General features: G+C 41.1%; 1 protein-coding gene across 1 annotated transcript in view; it reads right to left on the bottom strand.

The window, feature by feature from the left end:
• LOC121933591 (integrin alpha-M-like) overlaps positions 1 to 18,515 on the bottom strand; it is a 31,319-nt gene extending 12,804 nt beyond the window's left edge. The window contains exons 1-16 of the mRNA XM_042473557.1: positions 18,342 to 18,515; positions 16,796 to 16,901; positions 13,110 to 13,213; positions 12,041 to 12,105; positions 10,401 to 10,515; positions 8,606 to 8,736; positions 7,510 to 7,643; positions 7,101 to 7,251; positions 6,093 to 6,243; positions 5,392 to 5,465; positions 4,309 to 4,441; positions 2,984 to 3,132; positions 2,284 to 2,418; positions 1,845 to 2,051; positions 816 to 946; positions 87 to 244 (exon numbers count right to left, since the gene is read on the bottom strand). Coding sequence (XP_042329491.1) covers positions 87 to 244; positions 816 to 946; positions 1,845 to 2,051; positions 2,284 to 2,418; positions 2,984 to 3,132; positions 4,309 to 4,441; positions 5,392 to 5,465; positions 6,093 to 6,243; positions 7,101 to 7,251; positions 7,510 to 7,643; positions 8,606 to 8,736; positions 10,401 to 10,515; positions 12,041 to 12,105; positions 13,110 to 13,213; positions 16,796 to 16,901; positions 18,342 to 18,378 — 1,981 coding nt within the window. The 5' untranslated portion in view covers positions 18,379 to 18,515. The remainder of the gene's footprint in view (positions 1 to 86; positions 245 to 815; positions 947 to 1,844; positions 2,052 to 2,283; positions 2,419 to 2,983; positions 3,133 to 4,308; positions 4,442 to 5,391; positions 5,466 to 6,092; positions 6,244 to 7,100; positions 7,252 to 7,509; positions 7,644 to 8,605; positions 8,737 to 10,400; positions 10,516 to 12,040; positions 12,106 to 13,109; positions 13,214 to 16,795; positions 16,902 to 18,341) is intronic.
• Positions 18,516 to 20,334: the final 1,819 nt, after the last annotated feature.

Genomic DNA, 20,334 nt, shown 5'->3' with positions numbered 1-20,334 from the left:
CTCTACAAGCACTTTAATATCCATCCATTCTTCTATCATTTTCCATCCCAAACAAGTTCATATTTGCGCACTGATCATAGACTCACCTAGTTTATCCCCAGTGGCTTTGGAAACAGTGAAGCACACTCTTGCCTCACTGGCCACTTTTCCCAAAGGTTCTTGGCCCTGACACTTGAAGACAGAAGTAGAGATCAAAGTGGGGTGGAATTCAATAGAGACCCTCATATGAAGAACAGGACGAGACCTAGGAGGAAACAGCTTGTGGTAGTCAGGAAGAAGAGGAATGGTTGTGAAGCAGCAAGACAGTTATAGGATTAGCAAGGCTGTCTGTGTACTTGAGGAGGTTTTGACAAATTGAATTCCTACATCATTGGTCCTCCAGATATCACTGTAAATTTCCCCTAATGCCTGATAGAGCAGGTAATAAAAAGACATAGCTGCTCTTCCTACACAGGTTCACCTTTGAAACTTGTCCTCAGACCAAAAGATAAGCATTTATGGGAGCACTTGGATGACAACAGCTACCTAAAGTTATTGGGTTCTGATGTCCAGGCCTATGGATCACATTCTGGTTTACAGGGAGGCTTGAAGATAAATATCTTGAGGTCAATGAAATCCCACTTCTCACGCTACAGATCTGGCTCATTCATCATGGTTGAACCAGATATGATGATGACAGTTCTATGTGTGACAGTTCTGAGGAAGAGAAGTGGTGATGATTTCAAAAACCAAAAGGGTTGCATGGAAATATTTTATCTCCTGTTCAGAGGGAAGAGAGAGGAATTGAAGAGAAAAGTGGGAATCCTTGCCCTCACCTCATCAGCAAGACCTGTCCCTGTTGTCCCACAACTAGGTCCTTCAATCCATCCCCTGTAAGATCTGTTCCTCCACTGACAGTTTGACCAAAGTACAAGAATCCTCCAGTAAACCTTAGTCCTTCAATGCGCTGCAAAAAAAGGGAAGGAAGCAAAATGGAAGATGGTATCAGAGATAGACCATGATTGACAATGGAAAGTAGAGTAACACTACATGAGTAAACCTGCTTTCATATCAAAATATTATGCAGGCAAACCTCAGTCAACAAAGCCTCTGATAAAGTGTATCAAAGCCTTTGAAAAAGTGTATATGCACTTAGCACCACTTTTCTTCCTTGTTCTCTGTCTAGTTGAAAGATTTTTAGCAGCAAGAGCATTGTAAGGATTGTGAAGGAGGTCTGGAGAAACACAGACTTTCAGTGATCAGGATGGTCAAAACGGGTTGATCCAGAAATTCATTTGATTTTGCAGTGGGCCAAATTGATTTGATTCACACATATATAGGATAAACAGATAACAGACAAATGCAAACTTATCTCCTTCATTTAGTTCTTCAAACTAAAGTTTTCTGAATAATTTTTTCTTTCCTAGGTTGCACGGTATAGTTGTTTTAGCCTTGGACTATAACTCTGGAGACCTGGGATCAAATCCCCGCTCGACTAAGAAAACCCACCAGGTGACCTTGGACAAGTCATACTCTTTCAGCCTCAGAGAAAGGCAAAGGCAAAAACCCCTCGGAACAAACCTTGCCAAGAAAAAACTGTGATCAGGTTGCCACCTTAGAGTTGCCGTACCTTGGAATGACATGAAGACAACAACAACAACAAGATTGCTTTCTAAGTAGCCTTGACAGCAGGTGGGAATTCCAGATAAAGGACCATTACGGAAGCAAAGCTAGAAGTGTCGCAAGTCAAGCAAACTCTCAAAGCAATAGGAAAAAGAGAGCTTAGGGGGAAATATGCAGGGACGTTAGGGAGAAAGCATAATTAGTGAACATCCTTTCTATACAGGAAGTGGTGCTCAGTTCACCTGGATGTATTGGGGGTTGAGTGTTGTTGGTTTCCCTGCAAAGATATACAAGGCTCCAGTGTTCTCATCCTCCAGGGGTGCCCCAATTGCCACATCCATCCATCCGTCTCCAGTGATGTCACCTGTTTCTGCCATGCTGGCCCCAAAGCGACCAAAAATGTGCCCCCCCTGTCCTTTCAAAGATGTGCTACAGTGAAGTGATTCCTCCTGGCCAGTGGAAACAGATAAAACATATGAATGGAAAGGGACAAAAGGTAACTATAAATAGTACTAGCATTTTTTTTCCAGGAAAATGCACTTCCCAGTTAGGAAAACCCAACCCCATACAGATTTAAAGCACGAGAAGCTAATTACCAACATGCAGTGATATCAAGGATTTATTCCCCATACATGTACATGTGCACACACACACACACACAGACACCTTCTTCCCCCTTACCATAAAATGACAGACATAGACCCTTCCTCCTGTGATACCATCATAGTACATGGGGGCTCCAACCAGAACCAGGTCTGTGTTTGTGTCTTGATCTAGGTCCACTGAGCACAGCGTCGCTCCAAAATAGGAACCAACCTATGGCATTAGAGAAATGGTCCTTTATAACTGTATGCCTTCCTACATGTTAATTCTTCATTCAGGGTCCAGACTGTATTTATATATTTTGTTTGTACAGAGAATTAATATTTGGCGCACATTTTTTGAAGTTTTTTTTGTTATTCCAAGTATTAGTATGGAGTGTTCCCAAATCCAGAATGAATAAGAAGCACTACAATGTGGTGTCCCACTCACAGAAGGATAGTGAACAGGTTGCTAGAAGGAGCTGGGATATCCAGGAGAATTTTGCAAGGTCACTTTCCCCTTTCCTTTTCTGAATCAGGTCATCCATCAGGACAACCAAACAATTTAAGTCCAAAGCCCACTCCTAAAGCCAAGGGGGTTGGCAAATATCTCAGAGATGCACCAAGGAGAACTGGCAGAGTATTAATCCAACAGTTAATGATACCAGAATACTCTCAGCTGGTGAGAAGGAGTTATTTCTTATGTCTGTTGAAATTCACACATCACCTCCTATTCACAATTAGAAGTTTTCCATCAAGTGTCTCACTGTCATCTCTATCTCCCTCAGTGTATCTCATACCTGTTCTCCAACAGCTTCTGTTTTCAGTTGCCATCCTCCATTCCAGGCATGTTTCTCAAACAGAACAACCCTGCCAACGTAGTCATAGCGGGGGGCTCCCACCACCAAACCAATTCTCCCATTGAGTTGGACAGGTTGAGACGAATAGCCTAAAAGGGAGAAGAAAGGGCTAAATGATCATCATAAAAGTGAGTCTTTTGTTGTGCTGGAAAAAATTGTTTGACAAAAGACACACTTTTCCAGCCATCTCTTGTGGGGGGAAAAATTGGAACACTACGATATCATGCAGTAAGGCACAGAGAAAGCTGCTACTCTCCTGCTCCATTTCCTCTATTTTCTCATGTGATAAGGCTCTCAAACACACCATGTGATGATAATTTAGCAATGCAATTATGGTTGGATTACAATGATCTGGAAGGAGGTAGTCAAGAAAATAAATTATCTCTGCAAGGATCTGTAGGAAGGCCAACCTCACTCGTAAAAGTCCATGGTCTCAAAGTAAAGGTTTGCAACAATTTGATTGCTAACATTATTACCACTGCAAATTTGATTTATACCCTAGTCCTTCATCACGGGTGTCAGGCTGGCAAATCTACTTTTCTTTCATATTACTCCACCAACAACGTTTTGAGGTAGACACTGTGACACAATTATTGCTTGACGTCACCTAATAAACTTCATGGAAGATTAAAGATTTGAACTAAAGTTTCTTTAGCTCAAGTTTGACACTCTAACCATGACATCACAATTGGTGTCAGGAAAGCCAGAGGAATTCTTAATACAGGCTTGCTTATGATGAATCCTTTGCCTGTCTAAGCCCATGATAGAAAGAAGTAGTAATAAAGTGGTGGCAGAGCAAATGTTATGCATGCAAAAAGGGTGATGGATTCCTCTCCATATCAGTTCCAATTAAAAGGATAAACTAAAGTAGCAGGTGACAGGGAATACTTTATGGTTGATATGCAAGCAAAACCAAAAACAAATATGACATAGTGGCAGGCCCAGGTCAGCCAGAAAAAGTTTGTGCATCCCACAGAGTGGGCAGTAGAGCAAAAATTGGTTCCCATCTTTGGTACAGTTGCCCCTCCCAAATGTTTGTAGTCCAAATAGGGGGGGAAATGTAGAGTTGGAAAAAAATTATTTGCCAAAAGACTATGCTATGTTCAAGAGATGTGTGGACAAATTATAGTCATTTCTTGGTTAATTCCTTACTATTGAGAGGGCAGAGCTTGTGCCAGCTATCTCTGGAAAAGATATATATAGTGATTGTAGAACATGAAGGGTGGGGCAAGAAGTAGTGGTGGTGATTGGGTTTTTATACTTACCAAGGTATGCATTGTCCATGTTCTTAGCAGCGCTGGAAATATTAACAAAACTTGGATTCTTGTTGCTGTTTTGATACAGAAACACTCCTCCAGTCCAGTCGTAGGATCCCACAGCTCCTATGACAGGCCCTTCCTGCATCAAACAATGAAGCTTTTATGATGAGAATCAAAAATCTATCAGCAATTTGCTGCCTGTGAACTTATCATTGCAATTAGGCAGAGCAATCAGTACTTGAAGGAGAGGGTGCCTCTTTGTTGTTGTGCTGTTGTTATTGGCCAAAAGGTAGCTGTTGACTTGAGTACCAGGGAGATGTAGTGGTTTGTGTCTTGGACTAGGATCTAATCTACACTGCAAAAATAATGCAGTTTGACACTACCTTAACTGCCATGGTTCAAACCCTGTAGTTTTGTGACATATCTAGCCTTCTTTGTCAGAGAGCTCTCATAGAATCATAGAATCATAGAATCGTAGAGTTGGAAGAGACCACTAGGGCCATCCAGTCCAACCCCCTGGTGCCCCAACAAACTACAAATCACAGAATTTCATAGGATGGAGCCATGACAGTTAAAGCAGTGTCAAACTGCATTACAGATTAGACCGATTTTGGAGTCCAGTGTTCAAAACCCCACATGTCCATGGAAACCTACTGGCTGACCTCAGGTAGGTCACACTTTCTCAGCCTCAGAGGAAGACAATGGCAAATCATGCCAAGAAAATACCAGGATAGGGCTACTTTAGGATCACCATGACTTGAAGACACACAAAACCAAAGTGTAAAAGGGCTCTTTCACTGGTGTATAATATGGCTCTTACAAAATTGTGGAAAAGAGAACTCATTGTTCCAATAGGTCTCCGGATTAAAAAGAACCGTACTCAAGGGTGGAATTAAAATGCTGCAGCTAGTGCTGGGTATTTCCAGAAAATAGTCCGGGACAACAGAAATGTTGTTTGGATACTTTAAGAAGCCCTGAAAACTATAGCAACAAATACTGCAACCTCTTGTCACATCTGACCATCTAGAGGAGTCTTAAGAATATATTAAATTTAACTTTTCACATGCTCAGAGGGAGGGAGGGACTCACTTGGGTTAGAAGGGCACTAAATCCTTCTTGGGACATCTCCATCTGGAATGAACTGCTGCTCTGAGATTTTGTACCTGTAGGGAGGAAGAGGACAAGAATATTTAGCAATTCATGAAAATAAGGGAAACCCAAATAAAGTCCTCAAAGTCTCCCTCTTTATTTCTAATATCACTCATGCCTCTTCCAATCAGCTTCTGTTTAGGCTGAGTAGTTTTACCATATCACTTCTTTTGGCTGAATTGTGTCATTCATGTGTTCCCGTGTCAGACCTGCTTTCTCAAGCTACCAATTTTTGGCTGCATTCGCACAGCAAGAATAATCCGGTTTGACATCACTTTAACTTGCCAGGGCTCCAGGCTATGGAATTCTGGGACCTGTAGTTTGTTGCGGTGCCAGAGCTCTCTGACAGAGAAATCTAAATGTCTCACAAAACTACAGTTCCTAGAATTCCCTAGCATTGAGCCAGGGCTTATTTCATTTTCGTTTTCAAACTTTTTCTCCCTCCTAGGCAAGATTATTAAACTGTTTGTGTATTTTTCTATTTTTAATTAATTAATGCAGGCATGTAGGTAAACAGGCATTTTAGGACTTATTCTGAAATTTTTGCAAATACATTTTTTGAAGAAAATATATATATATATTTGTGTCCCTGAAGGAGGAGAGATTTATGAGGTGACTTTCCTTAGTGCCCCTTATGGTACCTTCAATGGCAAAGATTTTATTCTGCAGCTGGTCCTGGATGCCTTTGAGAGCGTCGAAATTGTACACTGTGAAGACATGCTCCCCGTCCGGTTCAGAGGCAATGTCGTCCAGTTCCTGCTTGGCCCTGATGCTTGAAAATGCACTACCCACCTTTCTCAAGGGAAAAAGAGGAAATAGCATCACAGATTCTAACAGGTCTATCTAACATTAGCAACAAACGCAAAGCTCAGAAAAGTTATGGTGTTTTTTTTTTCTGGACTACAAGTACCAGAATCCTCTACTAGCATGGCTTGCTGGTGAGGGATTCAGGGAGCTGTAGTCCGCAAATAGCTTATTTGAGCTCTTCATATGGCAATTACATACAGCTTAATGTAGCAAAGTTTGGACAATGCCACATAATGCCATAACATAACGCCACACAGCAATTACACATAAGTACATATAGCAAAGTTAGAACAATAATGCCACTTGACAATTACTTATACAGTGGGCCCTTAGTATCCACTGGGGTTTGGTTCTAGGACACACACACACACACACGGATACCAAAATCTGAGGATGCTCAAGGACCATTAAATACAGCAGGGCCGTAATGTGGTGTCCCTGATGTAAAATGGCAAAATCGAGGCTTGCTTTTTGAAATTTATATTCTTTTGCATATTTTCAACCCACAGATGGTTGAATCCATGGATAAAAAATCCCTGGATATACAGGGCCAACTAAAGCTCCATGTATTAGAATCATAGAATCATAGAAGTGTGAACAGTGTGTGTATTTGCATTCCCACTTATCATAATTTATCCAGCAGAAGGGAGAGGATCTAGGAGGTGCCAGAGGAGAGGACTTTGATTTACAAAGAGAAGGATATATATGTATATGTGTGTACAGCACGTCCATATAGCCATGCACATGGCCACCCCCAAATGTAGTTTGAGCTTGTATGTGGAACTGGCCAAATCAAAAGCCATGCTAACTGTCTGCACAGGGACCCCTTGCCAAATCCTCACCCCAACAGCATAACGGATGATCCCAGCTTGCTCAGCCTCAGGAATAACTTCCCAGTACTGGATGTTGTCAGACTTCTCCCCATCTGTTATCACAATAAGGATTTTGGTGGCCTCCTTCCGGGATCCTTTTCTTGACGTGAACAGTTCCCTCCTTGTAAAGACAGGGGGATCAAGATTATGATTTAATTCAGAGGTCAAACTTCATTCTTCTAGATGTTTTAGACTTCAGGTCTCAGAATTCTTGAATTTTGGCCAAATTGGCTGGAGCTTCTGGAAGCTGAAGTCCAAAACACTTTGGAGGACCAAAGTTTGGGAATCACTGATTTAATTGATTATACAAAGGATAGGGAAAGTGAGGGGGAAAAGGAAACAAGAGAGAAGAGGGAAGGTATGGCTTGGAGGAACGTACACAACTTTCCTGATGGCTGTGGCTGTGTTGGTCATTCCACTAATCTGAGAGATATCCATAACCAGTCGTGCCGGGTCTTTGCTGTTGAAATTAAAGTGTTCCTTGTACTCGTCTGAAAACTGCATGAGAGCAAACTGACACAAACAAGAAGAAAACAGTGTTAGTATGTATGTGCTATGCATTCGCTAATTCAGTGGTTCTCAAATGGTGGGGTGGGACCCTGGAGGAGGAGTACAAGAGTTGCTAGTTTTGTATCAGGAGCATATCCCAGATCAAGGCTCCGTATTTTAAAAAAGTTATCAAATTAAATACACCAGTTTAAAGATTTGGTTCATATCCCAGGTCCAAACTGGCAAGACAGAAAGAAATGTGTAGCACAAGTAGTACACTTTATGTTCTGCAGCGCCCACTAGTGCCATTCTAAGAAAAATGTCTGGGAAGAAGTGATGTTCCATGGAGTTTATCAGACGAGGGAAATTGGAAGTATAATCCAATGGCAATCCGAACGCAATCAGGGGGTTTAACATTATTGCATGATAGACTACTACACACAATTTCAGGCAATGGGAAGTCAGTCTGAATGCAATCATGGAGTTTCATGTTAATGCGTGAGAGGTGATCACACACAATTTCAGGCAATGGCAAGCTATTTTTGGGCATTGGAAAATCAATTCAAATGCAATTTGAATTCACGTAAATTCGCTGAACTAGTGAATTCATGTGAATGTGTTCTGACCCCATTTTCTTTTAATTTGAAATTAAGAGAAATTCCTCCCATGTGATAAACTCCCATGTGTCATCCAACTCCCACAGCGGAACAGGACATGAACTAGCCCAGTTGTTGTTGTGTGCCTTCGAGACAGTTCCAACTTATGGCAACCCCTTAAGGTGAACCTATCATGGGGTTTTCTTGGGATGACTTGTTCAGAGGAGGTTTGCCATTGCCTTCTCCTGAAGCTAAGAGCATGCGACTTGAATCCTAGTCTCCAGAGTGGTATTCCAACACTCAAACCACTACTCCACACTGGCTCTCAAGTCCGGCACAGAATTCAGCAAAGCTGACCTGCAGCATGGCCCTCCCGAATGTGTCCACTACCTGTGTATCTCTGCCAGAGAGTCTCTTGATGATCTCAGAAACAAACTGCTTCATCCTTTCAAAGTCTGCTCCACTGATGCTACCGGAGCCATCAATCAAGAACACAATGTCTGTTGGGTGAGCCAAGCATTCTGGGAAGGAATACAAAGAGATATAAGTGAGGACTCATTTTTAAGCTTCCTCCTTTTACTGGACCATTAGCAATCCAACATCGTTTCAATTTATTTCAAGTTGATGTTACTGGAATACACCACGAAGTTATTGTATTTTGCAAGTGTGTTATATTTCTGTGAACAGTCATTTGGGGGAATAAGAGCAAACAAGGAAGCAAAGATTATTTGATTTCGCTTGCTTTTTTAAAAAAAAGAAGATAGAAAGAAAAGGGAAGAATACAGTAGTTAAAGAATGGTTTACCCTGGAAAGGAAGTAAATAATAAGGCACTGGCAGTTTTTTTAAAAATGCAGCTTAAAAGTCATCAGATAGATTATTACTATGAAATAAACAAATAGGAGGACTGTACAGTATTAGTCTGTATTGTAACTTTTAGTTCTACTCAGCAATTTTGGGCAAGATTTTGTATCAGGTCATCATTCTGCCTCGTTCTATTATTATTATTATTATTATGTTTTTGTTGATTTTGTTGCTGTTGTCCAATTCTGGCACTCAGGGAAGCTTACAAAAGTAAAGCAAATACACATTAAAATACTGTATATACCAAGACAACAGTCACAACATGCTGAATAGAAGTTATTTCTAAAATGCAATTAAACAATCTACAGAATTAAATCCATTAAAAGACAGGAGATAAAAAAAATCAACAAAACAGCACACCATAAAAATCTATTGCAGTTGATTACTGAAAACTTGTCAGAATAGAAAAGTTTTCACTTGCTGCCAGAAGAATAACAAGGAAGGACCCATCTTAGCCTCCCTATGGAAGGAGTTCCAAGTCTGGGAGCAGCCACCAAGAAGGCCCTCTTCCTTTTTAACAGGGCTGCATATATTGTCATCCTTCATGCACACAGCCCTCCCTTGTTTTTCCAGTTCTTCTTCCATCTTCTTCCTTATTACAGAGAATTGTTAAAGAGAAAAGATGGACTAGCATGAGGAGCCTTCCTTCTGGAAACAGCCTCAGTTGGAAATTCCTCCAGCTATGCAAAATCTTAAGAAAGACAAAGGAAAATTTACATTATCCTGTTACTCTAGACTGGTCTTCAGCAGAGATGGGGTGAAATCACTATACTAGACAATGTGCCTTAACATTTAAAACAGTCTTCCATCCAAAACACACTGCAGAAATAATCCAGTTTGAGACCACTTTAACTGCCCTGGCTCAGTTCTAGGGAATCCTGAGAATTGTAGCATATTGTGGCACCAGAGCTCTCTGATACATAGAGAAGGCTAAATGTCTCACAAAACTACAGTCCCCAGAATTCCCAAGCACTGAGCCAGGGCAGTTAAAGCGATCTCAAACTGGATTATCTCTGCAGTGTGTTTTGGACCTCTGTGACACAACGGGTATAGCTACACTGTAGAAGTAATGCAATGTGATACCACTTTAAGTACTGCAGCTCCTTTCTATGGAATCAAGGGATTTATAGTTTTACAAGGTCTTTAGCCTTCCCTGCCAAAGTGTCAAACTGCATTACTTGTATATTGTAGGTGAACCTTTGCTGGTCCAAAGACCTTGCAGGAGTCAAAGCCTTAGTCCTAGAATCTCTGTAGTTTCTTGCAAAACCTACTGTCATACCGAATCTGTTTGACTGCCCCAGTTCTGTAGGCCTGAGGTCTCACCTGGCAAAGTCTCTGGAAAGTGTTGGCGCTGTTGGAGATTCTGGTCCAGAAGGAAACAGTAGCCATTCACATACATGTTCTCCCCACACGCTCGATGGACTGTAGGCCCACACACCTTAAAAGGGAACAGAGAGGACAGGATGACCAGATGTCTGAACCACAAAAGAGAGCAAGGCACCATAAAATGTAGGATGTTCAAGAAAAATGGAAGACATTACAAAATAAAATCTTAAAAACACTCATATAACTATAAATTCATGCTTCTCAGTGATGCTCAAAATGGAAGGCATTTTGGAATTCCTCCTGGGCAGAAAGGTGAAATGTAGAACATGTCTAGGAAAAGGAGGACGCCTGATGTTCCAAGTGTGTGTGTGAGAATGAACAGATTTGAAATAACTACAATTTAGCCACTTCTTTCTGCATGAATTATCAAAATACTGGTTCACAGACTCAGCATGCTATTAGGAGACATACATAGGACATCTAAACGTTAATGTTTCCACATTCATATCTGCCAGGAGAAATGATTTCTTAGCAATTTGTTGGAAGAGAATTTTTGAGAGCAAAAATAGTTTTGCTCCCCGCTTCTGTATCAGGAGCATGTCCCACATCAAGGCTCCATATTTTAGAAAAGTTATCAAGTTAAACACACCAGTTTAAAGATTTGGTTCATATCATGTCAGGGATGATGGGAGTTGTAGCTCTTCACCTCTGGCTCTAACTCACCACCTTGTTATGCACCGGCGCTGACCAATTTTGGCCAGTGGTTAAAGCTTTGCTTCTAAAGCAGCAGAGTTCCAGAGAATAGGCTGAAGACCCTGACAAACTCTCCAAGCCTTCTCACTCTTGCTCCACAGAAGTCTTCACACTTCTCCAGGATCCTGCTGGCTCTTGTATCTTCACCCAAGACACCAGACAACTCAGTAGTCTTATATAAAAGATCTACTTTATTCTACTATATACAATACTCCACAACTACCCACACTCTACACCACACTACTCCACAAAATACATTGGGAATCATAGCAATTATTATAGCCACAGTAAAACACCACCCACTTAGCCAGTTTCCACCCAGTGGGCGTGTACATCCTTTTTGATTGGTTCTCATAGTTCAACCCATAATTAATGATTACATCATTTCACCTTGTACACTTAACAATTCTCAGGTGATTTCAATTAAACACTCTACATTTCTGTCCTTGGCATTTAGGACTGCTAATTACATTAGCTTTCACACCTGTGTGGCTTCTTAATTGCTTTTGCTTAGTCATACTGACTCTCACATACAGTGGTACCCCAGGATACGAAAGCACCGCGTTACGAAATTTCCGGGATACGAAAAAATCCCATAGGAAAAAACTGTTCCGGGATACGAAGGTTTTTTCGGGTTACGAAAAATTTTTTGGTGCTTTTCGGCGCTTTTTCGCACGAAGTCGCGGCTTTCTAGCGCTAGCGGCTATGGCTTTTTCGGGTTGCGAAATCTTTCGGGTTACGAACGCTGCGGCGGAACGAATTAATTTCGTAACCCGGGGTACCACTGTACATGTTTTATTTCTGTCACTGTATATCCCATGTTGCATTTTCCTTAACACATATCACATTGAGAGAGGAAGGAACATGAACCTTTATATACTTACCAAGACCTGAGAATCATGGACAGCCAATGACAAACCGAGTGAAATATTGACAGCATCTACTGGTCCTGAAATTGAAAGAAAAAAGAAAAAGGTGGATTATGCATTACAATTTAAGACTACACAGATAAAAACAAAACCTAATCCCAAAGAGATCACAATCTACAAAAAGCCCAGGAATTCTGGCTCCCCCCAAAATTTGTTGTTGACAATCTTTAGACCTTGGGAGTTTATCACACAAAGGAGATTAGGAGTTTATCGCATGAACATCCCAGAAAAATTGTGTAATCACATGAAACAATTTCACATGACGTCACACAAAACCCGCCATTAAAGTGGTCACAAAGAAGCATTAATGCTCATCTTTTTACTTTCAGGATTTCAGCAACAATGCATTTCCGATATACTTTATTTGTGCAATTGTGTTTGATAATCATTCGTGCAATTACTCACCGTTTTCGCTTTATTTGTGGGATGCTTTAAATGCGCTTTAATGTCTCTTTAATGCCGAAACTAGCCCCAGTGTGATCAACTCCTTAGATAGGTTTATGGTCTTAGTGTTGGACTAGGACTCTGAGAGAGCAGAGTTCGAATCCTCACTCAGCCATGGAACCTTACTGGGTAACCTTGGGCAAGTCCCACTCTCTCAGCCTCAGAGGAAGGCAATGGCAAATACTCTCTGAACAAATCTTGTCTAAAAAATCAAAACCCCATGATAGGGTTGCCTGAGGGTCTCCGTACATTGGAAACGACTTGAAGGCACACAACAACAACAACAACAACAACAAAGTTTCAGATATGTCCAAAGGACCCCAAAGGCCTTGCTCTTAGCCTCAGTCCTTAACCTCAGCCCACAAAATTGTTCTCCCATAATTTGAGGTATGGCCTCAACCTTTACCTAATGTTTCTCAGTTCTTACAATATCTCACATTTTCTCACATAAGTGAAGGGAAACATCTGAACTGTCAGGCTTCCTTTTCAATATCACATTTGTGAAACCACATTCCCATCCAATAAGCCTAGTATGTATGTGTGGGAACCTGAGTACCACAGCTCTACTATTAACACTTACTTTGAATGTTAATTTCTTCACAGGCTCTTGTACGAAAGGTGCACCGATAAAGTTTGCCCACTTCATTCATTTCCCCAATCTGAAGCGGGGCCCCAACAAGCACCCTGAAGACATATGTGAATAGAAAGATTAATCATATTTTTATACCGCAATACCACAGCATTTTCCAACATATGTTAAGAAAGAAAGAAAGAAAGAAAGAAACTAAAAGTAGTTCACAGACAACAAAGGGAAGGGAGAGGCCAAGGAAACAAAGATTTGTGTCATTATCTGTGGGTTTTTTGGGCTGTGTAGCCGCATTCTGGAAACATTTATTCCTGACATTGCACCTGCAGCTTTTCCAGAACGCAGCCACACAGTCCGAAAAACTCACAGAAACCTATGGATGCCAGCCGTGAAAGCCTTTGACTTCCCAAAGATTTGTGTGTTGTGTGTTATATGCCTTCAAGTCATTTCCAGCTTATGGTGACCCTGTCATGGGGTTTTCCTGGCAAGATTTGTTCAGAAAAGATTTGCCATTGCCTTCCCCTGAGGCTGAGAGAGTGTGGCTTGCCCAAAGTCACCCAGTGGGTTTCATGGCCAAGTAGGGAATCGAACCTTGGTCTCCAGAATCGTACTCCAACACTTAAATCATTATGTCACTTTGGCTCAAACAAAGGTTTCATGGGACCTAATGCAACAGTTAACTGGCCGAAGCCAAAGAGTGTTCAACAATGGCTCCTTTTCATCCTGGAGAGAAGTGACCAGTGGGGTCCCACAGGGCTCTGTCCTGGGCCCAGTGCTATTCAACATCTTTATCAATGACTTGGAGGACAAAATTGGGGGCATACTTATCAAATTTGCAGATGACACCAAACTAGGGGGAGTAACCAGTACCTCAGAGGACAGGATCAAAATTCAAGATGACCTGAATAGACTAGAAAGTTGGACCACAGCTAACAAAATGAAAATTAACACGGAGAAATGTAAGGTACTGCACTTAGGGCGGAAAAATGAAATGCACAGATATAGGATGGGGAACACCTGGCTGAATGAAACTACATGTGAAAGGGATCTGGGAGTCCAAGTAGACCACAAGTTGAACATGAGTCAACAGTGCGATGCGGCAGCTAAAAAGGCCAATGCAATTTTAGGTTGCATCAATAAAAGTAGAGTGTCTAGATCAAGGGAAGTAATAGTGCCACTGTATTCTGCTTTGGTCAGGCCCCACCTGGAATATTGTGTCCAGTTCTGGGCACCACAATTTAAAAAGGATGTGGAGAAACTGGAGCATGTCCAAAGGAGAGCGACTAAAATGGTGAATGGTCTGGAAGTCATGCCCTACGAGGAACGACTTAGGGAGCTGGGGATGTTTAGCCTGGAAAAGAGAAGGTTAAAAGGCGATCTGATAGCCCTGTTTAAATATTTGAAGGGATGTCATATTGAGGAGAGAGCAAGCTTGTTTTCTGCTGCTCCAGAGAACAGGACCTGGAACAATGTATGTAAGCTACAGGAACAGAGATTCCACCTCAACATTAGGAAGAACTTCCTGACAGTAAGGTCTGTTTGACAGTGGAACACACTCCCTCTGAGTTTAGTGGAGTCTCCTTCCTTGGAGGTCTTTAAACAGAGGCTGGATGGCCATCTGTCGGGGATGCTTTGATTTAGATTTCCTGCATGGCAGGGGGTTGGACTGGTTGGCCCTTGCGGTCTCTTCCAACTCTACTATTCTATGATTCTGTGGCGGGTTACACACCGCCATTTAGTATGTGCTCCGCACGTCCTAGGGTTAGGAAGGGGCGTGCTAGGGTTAGGAAGGTTCTCACCTTCCTAACCACCCCTCTCCCTAGGATGCGCAGAGTGCATACTAAATGGCAGCGCCCGTCCACATGGGCGCTGCCATATTTACGTCTTGGACGCGCAGCATCCAGACGTGGCGGAAGTGACGCCACGAGTGCGCACCTTGCGGCGCCACTTCCAGGAGCCAAAAAGGAGCGCCATTTCGGTGCTCCTTTTTAGCTGCGCTGGGAAGCCTCGCGGTCTGGCCGCTGGGTCCTTCTCGGCATAGCTAATGGAGCCGGTGCCAGACCACCTGCTTTTGGGCGGTCTGTAACGTGCCTAAGATTCTAACTGCTGTTTCAGCTTCATTACAGCTGAAGACAAAACCCAAATAATTCAGCCAAAGGTTTTTCAAAAAATATGTGCTTTGGCAAAGAAGACATGTGACATCACATACATTTTCCGCACATACACAATGGCATGACAGAACTAACAGAGTTATTAGGATTGCAGAAGACCTTTAGTATGGCCTTCCCATAGCCACCTTGAGTCCCTATAGCAGGAGCAAGGTGGGATCATAATAATAGTAGTAGTCCTAAAAGTGGACAATTATGGCAGCCCGTAGTAGTAATAATAATAATAATATGCACCTTCCAACTTTCCCAACTGGCAGAGACAGTCCCAATTAAATCTCTGCCTTCTTCAACTGTTTTTACAATGTCACAGTTTCTCTATCCTTCTCCCATTTTCCTCTACAACACCAATTTATTTCAGTTGCTAAAAACTCAGTGAAAAGTGCAAAAAGAAATTTGTGCTCAACTGAGCATTGGCAGAGGAAAAAGCAGCCAGAATCTTGCCCTTCCCAGTGGACTCAGGTAAAAGCAAACTGCTACAACCTCTCCTAGCCTGTGAGTTCTTCCTCATTTATAACTTTGCCATCTTAATCACTGACTGATGTTGCTTGGTCACACATGTCTGTGAAATGCTGAAGTGTATGACTTAGGACTCTGAAGCTGGTAAAGAACATGATAACAGAGACAAGAAGGAAAAATAATGACAGAAACCAGTCTCAAGGTGCAAGAAGGCATACTCATAGAGCAATCAAGGGATTTGCTATATACAGTAGAGCAGGGGTAGGCAACCTTTTTTGAGCCAGGGGCCGGGTTGCTGTCCCTCAGACAACTGGAGGGCCAAAGCCAAAAAATAAATAATTAAATAAGTTTTTTTAAAATTAAATATATAAATAAACCAGGACAAATGTAGGATAAAATTTTCAAATGGAAGACACTTTTTTTAAAAAAAATGGAGGGCATGCGAAAAAATTTGCTGATTTTTTAAAAAATGTTAATATAAATGCATGTTTCTGAGGCTTCTATAGACAATTGCCCCCCAAAGGCCCCGGTGGCAATCGGCAGCAGGACCAGGCTGGGGCTGGTCCCAAGGCCTTGCCGGGCCGCATCCGGCCCGCGGGCCGCAGGTTGCCTACCCCTGCAGTAGAGTCTCGATTATCCGACATAAACGGGCGGGCTGATAGTTGGATAGCTGAAATGTTGGATAATCTGGAGGGTCCAAGAAAAGCCTTGAAATCACTATGGATTGCAAACGTATTGAAGTTTTATTGCTGTAACAGTAAAAGTAACGTTGCAGTAACATTATAGGAATAACATTGTAATGTATAAACAGTCCTCTAAAAATGTAAAGAAATCACTGATCAACATTGTGATGTACAATATGTACTGTATAAACAGTTCAGTCCTCTGAAAATGTAAAGAAATCACTGAGCAGCGACATTGGATAATCCGGAATGTTGGATAATCCAAGGTTGGATAATCGAGACTCTACTGTATCTTTATTTCAGTGTCTTGCCATTTTTGTCCCTTATTTTCTCCCATCCCCACAACCCTGGTCCCAAATCAACTTCATCTTACATATTTGTGGTCTGAGCCACAGTGGCCCCAAAGCTCTTAGTTGGCACCTGGAAGATGGTTGGCATGTCCACATCCACACTGAATCCACAGCCCTGGGACACCAACACTGTTGGAAATAAACAGACCCTGATTCTCACATGCGTCTGATACATCAGTGTGTGTATTCACACATATTCACACAAAATGACTCCACGTTAATTTACTCAGAATTATTATTGTCACTACTCAAGAGTTCAGTTTGAGCCCAGGCTCAAATGTAGACACTGTTCTGTTCCCTAAAGACTAGAGTCCAAAGTATTGACTGTTTAAGTAAAAAGAAAAAAAGGCCAAGGTGGCTTGAGGTGTGTGTGAATTCCCATTTTCTCACAGAACTTACACACTTAATGATACTTATAGTTACTTTGATATTTTGATAGTTTAATGATACTTACAGTTTTTTGTGGGTTTTTCGGACTATTTGGCCATGTTCTAGAAGAGTCTGTTCCTGCATTTGTGGCTGGCATCTTCATTTCTCTGAAGATGCCAGCCACAGATGCTTTCAAAATGTCAGGAATAAACTCTTCTAGAACATGGCCAAATAGTCTGAAAAAACCACAAACAACTATGGATGCTGGCCTAAGAGCCTTCGACTTTTCACTGGCAAAAAATTAAATTTGATAGTACTGTACTAAGAAACATCTCATAAGAATACAAGAGCTCACTTTGTGATTGGTTGGTGTTCTCTTCACATATCTTATTGTAGGCTTATATCTTCCATTAATCTGGCTAATCCTCTTTTATTGATTTTAAACTATTAATTTTTAAATTAATATATTTTAATCTAGGCAATTTTAATGCATAATGGTCATTTTAATTTTATGTTTATGTGTTTTATCTTATGTGTTTAACCGTTAGTTATATACAGTATTGTATTTCAATGTTGCATCCCATATCGAGCCTTGGGGAGAGGCAGCTAAGTAAAATAGACTAAAGAAAACTTTCACAGAAGAGCAGAATTCTTGGTTCAGAAATCATCACGTTTTCTCCCACCCCCATAGCTATATCTCTTTGTACAACTCTACCAGTTTCCTACCCAAATTATGCTCACTGAAATTCAATTTCTTTTTCCTTAGCTTGACGTGGCATCCTGGATTCTGGAGTTAATGGGGAAAACATTACCCTGAAAAGACTGGGTTAATATTAGGTTTGTGTTGACTCTGCACCATTGTCATTGTCTGTTTGTGGAGTTGTGAGGAATTGTAAGCACGGCCAATTTTGCCCCAACAATGAAGGTTGTTCTGGCTGGTGCAAAAAAGGTATCTGGAAGTATTTTTTTAAATCTGCTCTAACAGAATGGGAAAAAAAACATCTGGGGAAGGAAAGCAAGAACTTCGACTATTTAATGAAACAAAACCTAAGTTTCAATTAATCTTTAAATTCTACATTGGCTTTGTTAGGATGCCCATTAGAACAGCAGAGAGTTTATTAAAGGAGATAGGCTCACAAGGTTTGAATATGTGCTCCCTCCCACTTCATACCCACAGTTTCCATTGAAGTTGACACTCACCTGTGCCCAGGTAAAAAAGCAGTGGCAGAAGTTTCATGCCTGGTAGGGATTCAGATGGGAAGCAGTATTCAGGATGGATGCCTCAAGGCTGAAAAAAAAGAGAAGGACCAGCAGACTAAAGAGCTGCCTTAAGGGGGGTTTGCAGAAGTTGAGCATTTAAAGCAGTGAAGTGGTGCTTTACTTTCTCTCATGCCAAGATTGGAAAGAAAGCCCTGCCCTTAAGATGCAGAAGGGCGGGCAAACAGGAGGAGGAGGAGGACAGAGATGGATTAGAATTGCATGACTCCGTTTGCATGCTGCATAAGAAGAAAACATGAAATGGCTGGTTCTCAAAAGGTTAGGTGCAAGGTTTGCAAGATTAGAGACAGAAGAAGATAGAGCACAAGTGCCCTAACAATTTTGTAAATAGAAAGAATTTCTTTAAAAAAAATTCTTTTGGTTCAAGTTTAGCAAGATCAGAGGCGAAAGAAGAAAGAGCCCAGAGCACCCGAACAATTGTGTAAATAGAAATTTAATTTAAATTTTATTTTAGTGCATGGTTTATGAGAGAGTAAGGAAAATGCATCTTCTGAAATTCTCTTTCTCACAATTGTCAATGGACAAGGACCCCTGACTATATCTCCCAGTATCATCTCGTGTGAACTTAGTGGGCAATTCAGACACACATTTTAAGCTCAGTCTATGCATTCTCTCCAAGGATACTTTAATTCAATTTTCAGTTAGTTTTCATCCATCTTCATCACACAATCATTTTAAGAATAGTAACTGAAGGAAAAGATATTAGATATGGCAAAAATTAAACTTGCCTTAAGGCCTTTCTTGACACAAAAACTGACATTTCCAGGAACATAGGAAGAACTGTATCGGATCAAAAGCACAGCCTATCTAGCCCCGCATTTTGGTTGCACAATGACCCATGGGTTTTGGGAAAACCCAAAAGGAAGACATGAAGGCAAAAGTACCTTCTTCAGCATTAACAGTGCTTCCAACCACCACCACAATTACTGCGTACAAACACACATCCAAACAAGCTACTACTACTAACTCATCTGGCTCATTAAATTGGAGTCTTTTTATTTTTCCAAAGAAAGGGCCTTATTATTGTTATTATTAGTTATTGCTTGAGGGAGTGTAAGGGACCAGTCTCTTGTTGTTATTGTCGTCTTGCATTTTGCACTCTATTGTATTCCTGCTACCAGGAGAGAGTTAGACATTGTCAGTTTTTGCTATTTATTATTATGATTTGTTTTGTTATTTTTTGTTACTGTTATTTGCTATGTATTCTGGGGATGAATTTTAAGTTGTATTGGTTTGATATGTTAGTTGTTATGCAGTTTTTAATGCTATTATTGTTGCAATTTGCTATGCATTCTTCTTGCTGTTTATGATTATTGTAAATTGCGATGTTATTTTTATTCTATTGTTATTACTATGTATTTTTCTTTCTCTTGTAACCTGCCTGAATTTTTCGTGATTGGGTGGGTTATAAAAAAATCATATCAACATCATCATTATTATTATTGGTGGCTGTTCTCAGAGTAGGGGGAATTCAATAGAAAGGAAGTTTCAAAGTCAGAAGGTGAAGACCTTCGTTTTAACATTTCTTTGGAGTTTAACTAAAATGCTACGCTCTTTTTTTCTTGTCTTGTATAAGCTACCATTGTTTTAATTTTTTTAAATTACTGATTATCCTATATTTCATTTTTTGTATGCATTTACTGACAATGTGCTTTAATTAACCTTGAGTCCCAGTAATGGGGAAAAGGCCGGATGATCATGATGATGAGGATGATGATAATGAGTGTGATGGAGATGGGGATGATGGCTAGAATCCTGTATCAGTTACTTAGGCTGCATCCACACTGGAGAAATAACCCAGTTTGGCACCAATTTAACTGCCCTGGCTCAAGGCTATGGGAATTCTGGGAGTGGAGTTGTAGCAAACTCCAACTCCCAGAATTCCATAGCCTTGAGCCAGGGCAGTTAAATTGGT

Source organism: Sceloporus undulatus, chromosome 6, assembly GCF_019175285.1.
Source record: "Sceloporus undulatus isolate JIND9_A2432 ecotype Alabama chromosome 6, SceUnd_v1.1, whole genome shotgun sequence".
Taxonomy (NCBI): domain Eukaryota; kingdom Metazoa; phylum Chordata; class Lepidosauria; order Squamata; family Phrynosomatidae; genus Sceloporus; species Sceloporus undulatus.
Note: the sequence above shows the minus strand (reverse complement) of the source record. Positions and strands in the feature narration are given on the sequence as shown.